Below are 8,124 nucleotides of genomic sequence, written 5' to 3'. Positions count from 1 at the left end.
CCCCGAGTGAGCATCATTGCTTGCCTTTTATATAATAAAGATCTACGTGTCAAAACAATTGTTTTCTTCACCCTGCGCTACTCAAGGGAGTGGATTTTTCCACACATTCGGTGGTCTTTTTCTTAAGAAGGGAGGGAGGTGGAAGAAGGGTGCGCCGTGACCCACGCAGCTGGCTGTGATGGCAGCAAGCTGCTACAAGATTAGCTTTTAATAGCACAGCAACTTGCTATATAAAGAGCTTGCAGGTGCTCGACTTAATCTTTCAGTCAGCTTGATGCGATAGGGCCGTAACTTTAAGCCATGGGTTATCGGACCGGCCAGGTTAGAAGCCGTTTTTCCGCAGGATTTCCCAGGCGCCGGGTCAGGCAGCTCCCACCCCGGCACAGCCCCAGCTCCCGCCGCCCCACCCCCCTCCGCTCGTGCCGCCCCGGCCGGGAGGAGCCAGCGCTGGCGGCCGCCCCGCCCTTAGCGACCGCGGGGCCCGGCCATGAGGCTGAGCCGGGCGGCCGTGCTGGCGCGGGCCAAGGCCGTCGCGCTCGATGGGGTCCGGCGGCTGAACTGCTGGTGGGGGCCTGGGATGGAGGGCGTGGGGACAGGGACAGGCCTGGGGATGGGGACAGGCAGGGCCTTGCAGTGGGAGGGATGTACGTGGGGATAGGGACGGGCAGGGCCTTGTAGTGGGAGGGACAGGCCTAGGGGTGGGGACAGGCAGGGCACTGGGGAGGAATAGGCAGGCCTAGGGTTTGGGGAGAGGGCTAGGGCAGGGGACAGGCAGGGCTGGTAGGTGTCGAGCTGCCTTGGGGTCCTAGGCAGGCCTGCGATGGCAGAGCAGTCCTGGAGGGAACAGTGGGGACATGGCAGAGGTCTGGGATAGGCCCAGGCCTGCAGCTGGGGTGCTGGGACAGCGGATGGGTGGCTGTGGCCAAGGCAAATGCAGTGATAGCCCTCTCCTCCCGCAGGGGCAGCCACCTCACCGATGTAAGTACCATGCTGCCATCTGCTCATCTCATCGATCCCCTGCCTGTACCTGGAGAGAGCTGGCGCTGGGAGGGTACAGGGGCCATGTGCTCACCTGGCTGTGCAGGATTTGGGGTCATAGGCGCATCCCCACTGCAGGAAAGGGCTGCCTGGGTGAGAGGGATGGATCCTTCCTGGAAAGCAGCATATGGATGGCAGAGCTGCGGAAGGAAGAGCAGCGAGATGCTGGCAGGGTGCAAAGGGTGGAGGCGCTGCTGAATCTGTGCTGGCTCTGGCAGCAAATCCCTCAGGCGGTGCTAAGCTTGGGTTAGATTGAAGCAACCTGAATTCCTGCTCTTGCTTTTATCTTGTTTGTGCATGGCTTAAACCGCTGTGTTGTTTTTGCTGTTTTGTTTTGTGTTTTGTTTTCTTTTTTTTCCCTGGGAGTGCAGTTTAATGTTTCTATCTCTTCCTGCATAGATATCGATATGCCGGGATCTGCCCAACGTTGAGGTGATCACATTCAGGTGAATCACAAGCTGCTGGCCTTGGAGAGAACAGAGATCATGTGTTTCACATGGCTGTGTCCTGGCCTTTGGTTTTGTGCTGCCTCTTAGAGTGTGTCTCCAAGCTGCCAGCCTCTTCTCGCCTCTTTTCTCAAGCAGCAGAGATGTGGAAATGGTTATCCTTCAGTTCGCTCCTCTGCACCTGTCCCCTTGCTATTCGAGAAAATAATCCTTGTTTTGAGAGGGGTTAAAAAGTCTTAGGATTTTTGCTCCTTAAGTCATATTCCATGATTGAGATGGAATTTTCCAGGCCTCCACATGAAGGCAGTTTGCAGAAGGCTGGTTGAAATGTTTGGTTCTCTGAAAGCTCCACGTTTCTCCCATCTCACATGGAGCCTCTGCTATCTTTGAAATTGATCTTTTCACCTTGGGAATCTTCTGTGGGTTCTCCTTCACCTTGGGAATCTTCTGTGGGTTCTCCTTCAGCTTGAGCTGCTAGAGAAAAGGGCGTCAGTGTGACGGATGGTTGGGGGAAGCAAAAGCTGTTTGTCATCTTCAGCAGAGAGCAGCGCCTGCTTTTTTAATTCCTCCCTCTGTTTACAAAGATGAAATGCCATCTTTTTGTTCCATGCAAAGCTGTAGGCTCCTGAACACCGCCCTCGCTGTGTCGGTGTGAGGCTTCTCAGTGAAGCTGATGCAGAAAAAGGGGCTGAAAAGCTGTGTGCTGCAGGGGCCCTGCTCCCCACTAAGGGCACAATGAGGAGGGGTGGGCTGAGCCTGTGCTCTCTCTGCAGCCTGAATGGCATCTCAGACCTTGAGCCGCTGAACCAGTGCCAGAATCTGAGTGAGCTCTACCTGAGGAAGAACAACATTGCAAGCCTGAATGAGCTCTTCTACCTCAAAAACCTGCCCCGGCTGAGGGTCCTGTGGCTGTCTGAAAACCCCTGCTGTGGGTCGGACCCCCACCGCTACAGGATGACAGTGCTCCGCAACCTCCCCAGCCTGCAGAAGCTCGATAATCAAGGTGGGTGTTGGCAGGGAAATGAACAGCCCTGAGCCCTGGGCAGGGTGAACTGGAAACCAGTGATGTGCTGGTTCCTCTTGTTCAGGTGTCCTTGACTCCTTGTGACAGGGAGATGTGGTACAGGTGTGCAGCCAGGCAGGATCTGTTGGAGGCTGAGAGTCCCCTCTGTAGAACCATTGCTCCCAAGCTGTTTTCTCCCTTTTGTGCCCTGCAGTGCCAGGGTTAGTGCTAGCGGGGCTGAAAGAGGCTCATTAGAGCTGAGACTGTACCATTAATTAGAGGTTTTTCAGAGCTTTCTCCTTTGCTCTGGCAAAACAAAGATTCTGTAATTGGATCTGCAGTTACAGAAAAACCTCTTTCACCTGCTAGCAGTAGTTTGGTGGCTTTTGGATCCTGCAGAGCATATTTTCATCCTCACCTGATGTCTTTCTCCTTTTGAGAGCTTGGTGACAGCCACTGTTCTCTTATGTGGGAGAATGCAAGCAAAGGGCTGGTACAAAGCAGGATTGTTGGGCGAAACCCTCGTGGTGTAGCTCTGCAGCAGCAGCACATTCCTGATCACAGGCACTGTCTTTCTGGGCTGCTGGAGTTCATTGGAAGCAAGTGGCTCCAGGCTGTTTTTTTTTGCTTTCACAGCCGTGACAGAGGAAGAGCTGTCCCAGGCCCTGGTTGATGGGGAGGAAATCACTGCCCCACCAGCCAGGAGGAGTTTGGAGAATGGCTGCTCTGCGTCCACAGAGTCCAGTGCTGCTGAATCCACAATGGAGACTGAGAGCGAGCTGCTGAGCTTCGGTTTGGAGGAGACCAAGTGAGATGTTAGGGCTCCTGGGCTGGACTCGTGGGTGGCATGACAGGACCCTGCTGGCCAAACCCCATCCTTCTGTGGGCCAGCCCTGCAGCGGGTGCAGATTCCTGTTGTTCCAGTTAGCGTGATGGAGCTGTGCTGGGTCAGCAGTACTCATGGGGCTGGTTCTCTGTCTGCAAAACAGGCTCTACCATAGCCGAGTGCTTGCTATCAGCTGCATGTTTAGACAGAGGTGGGTGAGCTCTGGCCCATTCCTCCTTAGCTCCCCTGCAGCACGCTTTGGTGCACATCAGCACTGTGGCACACGTTGGAGTGCAGTGTGATGCAGTCAGTTCCCAGTCCCGCTGTTGGGAGTAGCCTCCTCGTGGTGCCTTGCCTGCTTACATCCTATAGCTGTGAGGCTCTTACTACAGTTTTGCTTAGGTTGCCGTGCTCTGTGGGCAGCAGTAGTGTGTGAGGAGCTGTGCACTGAATCCCTTGGCTAGATACTTGTTGGGTAGCTGCCTGTGACTGAAGAAGTTTGGCCTGGCAGAGTAAGGTTTTGCCATCTGGTTATTGTAACGTTTGCTCTTCTTCCCTTTCTCCAGCAAAATTCGAGAGCAGCTTGGTATGAAGCCTGTTCCTAGGGATAAATTTTCCTCCTCCTCACCTCAAGAGATGGACTGTGGCCGAAAGACGAGAGTGAGTATCTTTCAAGACCAAATTGCTTTCCATCTTTAAGATGCCATGCAGTGCTTTTATTTTCCTCTACATGCAGAGAAAGCCTGATGAGGTTTGTATTCTCCCTGTCTGCCCACGGGCACGTGTGTCCCTGTGCTAAGAGTATGTCAAAGATGGGCAGCAGCTGAAACGCAGCTGGTGAGCGGGACGCTGCTCAACTGAGTACTTAGGTGCTTCTTCAGCCCCCCCTGTGGTGTAGCCCCAGATGAACCTCATGGATCTTGGCTGTGCAGCTGCGAGCTGCTGTATACTGGCCTCAGTGTCATCACTGCAATTGGCAGTAGGAAGGCCAGAGTGAGAATCTAGACCATGTTCTGCCACATTCTAATATTTGTTGCCTGCATTCTCTTTTTCATTCATGTTTTAAGTGTCCTTTACAGCACCATGAGTACTGCTGCAGGCACTGGTTTTTTTCCTGCTTTCTGGCAAAATAAAAATTAAGGGAATGTGGCCTCAGACTGCAGCTGTGGAGTTTCAAGTTGGACGTTAGGAAAAAAGATTTTCCCTGAAAGGTATCTAGAGAGGCTTGTGGAATCTCTCTCTGCAGTTTTTCACAACATAGTTTGACAGAGCCGTGTTCTGGTGTTGGCAGCAGTCCTCCTTTGGCGGGAGGCTGGTCTGGGGACCTTCAAAGGTTCCCTCCAGCTCCTGCTTTTGCTGTTTTTTTCCTGTTGCTCAGATCAGAGTGGGGGCACGTCCTTTCTCGCTCTTCATGCGGTCACACTGGAGAGAGGACAGCTGCTCAGTTGAGTGCCCTTTTCCCTACAGGAGCCAGAGGTGTGTGGGCAGTTTGTGCAGGACTGGGTGGACGAGTTTGTCCTGCGTTCCATTAGTCTCCTCCAAGGCAGCCTCTGCCCCACTTGGCCTCAGGGGGGTTGATTTGTCCCTGTAGGTGCAGGTGGTGAAGTCCCTAGAAGGAGCAGCAACTCGAAAACTGAGTGCCCATCCTCTCTGGGCTGGTGTTAACGTGCTTGTATAAAGCAGTGCCCATCTCATCCTGACAGAACAACGTGCTGAATGCCATCCTGCTTCTCACGAAGGAGCTGGACGCAGAGGGTCTGGAGATCGTCCAGCAGACAGTGGGGAGGAGGCTGCAGGCCTTCCGGAAGAGAGAACTGCAGGAGGAGTGACGATGCGTGCCGCATCCTCCCTGGAGCATTCCGCGAGCTGGGGAGTTCTCCCCAGCCCAGAAGCACCACTCTGTCCATACATGCCTGGCTCAGCACATCCCGCTGCACTTCCCCTGTGGGTGGGGTGATGCTGGCTGCAGAGAAACTGCCCCTTTAGCTCTCCTGACATTGCCCCTGGCTGTGTGCATCACGCTGGCAGGATCTGCCTCTCGGGAACTTTCCTGCTGGCGTGGCACGCTCTGTTAATGTGTGCATGTCACGTCACTGGGGTCATTCGATGGGAGCCACAGTGGGATCAGCAAGCAAAAGCTAGCAGGGCTGTGGGCAGAGGTGCTTCTGTGTTCTACAAATGAAGGGGCTGGCAAAGCCTGGCGGCAGCCAGAAATTACACTACTTGTAGGTTGCTCCCTGTTGGCCGAGCACTTGGCTAGTTGTCGTTCTGTGTCTGCATAGAGCAGGTTCTGAAGGGAGCTTCTCTCCCAAAGATTTGTTTGAATCTTGGAAAGACGCTGCCTAAAGGATTTTCAAGAACTCGCTGATGCAGATGGTGAAGGTCAATGACACATTCTCAATTTATCTTAAACTCCTGATTTCTTCTGGCCTTGTTAGTACAAGCAGCATCTGACTTAGTGATCAGGTGGCCCAAAGAAGACCTTGGTGCAGCCTGGGTGAAACAGCAAATCCTGAATGCTGAGCTATAGTTTTGCCCCTGCATGTCCCTGCAGGCGTTAGAGCAGACTAAGGAAATTTAACCTTGAAGCAAAATGCCCCTGTGCATTTTGGGAGAAATTGAGCCAAGCATTAATGTTGGAATGCACATGTATCAAGGGTGGTGCTTAACTGAAAAAGCCGAATTCAGAAAAATTTTGCAAAGCTGTTAAATACCACTTGAAACATTGTGACGTAGCAAATAAAAGCCATTTTCCCTCCAGGACCTGTGAGTTGTGCCTGGGGCTCAGCAACCATCCTGAGAACAACTGACTCTGGGCATTGCTGTGTTACATCTGGGTCACAGCTCCTATTGTGAGCCCTGTGAAGCCGGAAGGCAGCTGATGGCCCCTGCTCTCTCCCGCTTCACTGACCGTGAAATGCTTCATCTGACTGCAGTGCTGCTCATGACCAGAACTGCTGCACCTCCCTGCTTTCCAAAGGCACTTTGCTACTGGGGCAGCTCCCTGCAGCAGCAAGTCCACAGCAGCTGCAGGGAGCAAAAGGACTGTGAGCAAGGCTTGGTGCAGAGGTGCAAAGACTGTGGGGGGGACACGGCCCTTAGTGTGGTTCTCTGCAGGGCCTGGGGTGGTTGTGGCTCTGCTTGCTGTGTTTGCATAGGCACCCAAGCCCCTGCACTGCGTTGTGCTGGTGAGAATGCTCCTTGGGGATGTTGACAGCCCTGTGCACACAAGCACAACTATGTGGCCTTGGGATGGGGGGACACAGTGCATCCCTCTGGGTGAGAATTGCTGATGCCTTTAACTCTTCAGATGACCTAATTCTTGCCTCCTGTGTTAAGCCCAGCTGCACTGAACTGGTCAGTGTGATTTATAATATACTAGTCTTCCCCTGACAGCCGAGGCCCCAGAGACTTACCCGGCATCTTGTTTCCATCCTGCCCTTGTGCTGAAGTTAAGTCTTCTCCCAGGCTGCCTCAACAGCTGCTTGGTGGCAGAAGTTGCACCTTTCTGCACTGGGAATTGTGGGAGCAGCTGCTGGAGCGCGTTGGCAGACACCCTGTGGCCTGGAGCCCCCCATTTTGCTGGGAGGAGAGCGTCTGGAGCAAGCATTGTGGCTTGTCACAGGGCTGGCAGTGGCTGCCGGAGTGCTCAGCGTGGCCCGGGGCTGCTCTGGCGCAGCTCCTTTTTTCTCAGCTCACAGCAGTCAGCCTGCTAATCCCCGCCAGAGCTCTCCGCCTACGTGCCGTGCTTGTCATACTTGGCTGCTGCTGCTGCTGCTGCAGCTGCCAGGTGCCCCCTCTGCTCTTGGGCCACCTCGTGGCATCTTTGTCACGCTGGGGACCAGTGGCCTTCCTTCCCCTGTGCGATGCTTGGTGTCTCGGTGGCTCTGGGGCTGGGATGGATGTGCCAGGGGAAGCTGGATGCATCATCATCACATTTCTGGGGCCCTGTTGAGGAGCGAGATGGGCTTCCCCAAAAGCAGCATTGGGGCACCCACCTCCCCAGGGGTGTGATCTGTGCCTGGGTTCCCCAGGGCAGGTATCACCAGGGGAAAGCCGTGATGTTTGCTTCATCAGCAAGTTCTGCTGCTTCTCTGCACTCAGCTCTGGCAGGGATGTTGCATTTCGTTATCATTGTCCAGAGTCTAAAATAAGTACTGTGGCCAGCTAGGCGAATAGCACTGTTGCCCTTAAAATCAAAAGGGCCTCCACACTGGGGACAACTCCACAGAAAGAAACCAACTCTATCCAAACCCTACAACTGTGACACGTCCCCACGATGGTGATGTTTGTTGGCCTGGCACTGGGAGGAAGGAGTCCTGGGAGATTTGTTGTCTGACATCAGCTGAACACTGCCAAGCCCCAGAGCTGTGAGCCGGAGCCAAGGCGCTTGGCAGCTACCCTGAGAAACTGCGTGAAAACCACGCGCATCACCCTGACCCATCCGCTTTGAACTTCCCTTGAAGGTGGGAACCAAACCCTGGGAGATGCAGTTTTCCTCCAGGGTCGAGAGGTCTCCTCGCAGAGGGACACTGACTTTGCGCATTCTGGAGGGACTCACGCATGGGAGGCTGCCTGTGGTCCTTTTCTCCCAGGACCCTGGCTTGGGGGTGCACAGAGCAAGGAAACCTCTTGTCACAGCATTAGCTGGGCTCTGGCAAGCTGTCTGCAGCTCAGCTTTCTCACACCCCCTCTCTAGAAACCATCCCCAGCACAGGATGGTCCCCCCCATCCCAATGCATGCCCCATGGGGACACGGCCTCCAGTCCTCCTCCCTGTGGGACCACAATGAGCATGCCGGTGACGCATCG

General features: G+C 54.4%; 1 protein-coding gene across 8 annotated transcripts; it reads left to right on the top strand.

The window, feature by feature from the left end:
• Positions 286-6,706, top strand: C4H21orf2 (chromosome 4 C21orf2 homolog). Of its 8 annotated transcripts, none has more exons than XM_021396945.1 (8): positions 428-564; positions 960-978; positions 1,438-1,484; positions 2,258-2,487; positions 3,124-3,295; positions 3,880-3,973; positions 4,692-4,789; positions 5,017-6,073. In XM_021396945.1, the coding sequence occupies exons 1-8, from the start codon at positions 488-490 to the stop codon at positions 5,027-5,029; spliced, it is 750 nt and encodes a 249-aa protein (XP_021252620.1). In that variant the 5' UTR covers positions 428-487; the 3' UTR covers positions 5,030-6,073. The 8 variants fall into 8 exon arrangements, with proteins under 8 accessions (XP_021252625.1, XP_021252620.1, XP_021252621.1 ...); XM_021396946.1 differs by lacking the exon at positions 5,017-6,073 and adding an exon at positions 4,905-4,932; XM_021396951.1 differs by lacking the exons at positions 4,692-4,789; positions 5,017-6,073 and adding an exon at positions 6,075-6,706.

This window comes from Numida meleagris, chromosome 4 (assembly GCF_002078875.1).
Source record: "Numida meleagris isolate 19003 breed g44 Domestic line chromosome 4, NumMel1.0, whole genome shotgun sequence".
NCBI classification, from domain to species: domain Eukaryota; kingdom Metazoa; phylum Chordata; class Aves; order Galliformes; family Numididae; genus Numida; species Numida meleagris.
This window is presented reverse-complemented; position numbering and strand designations above follow the sequence as displayed.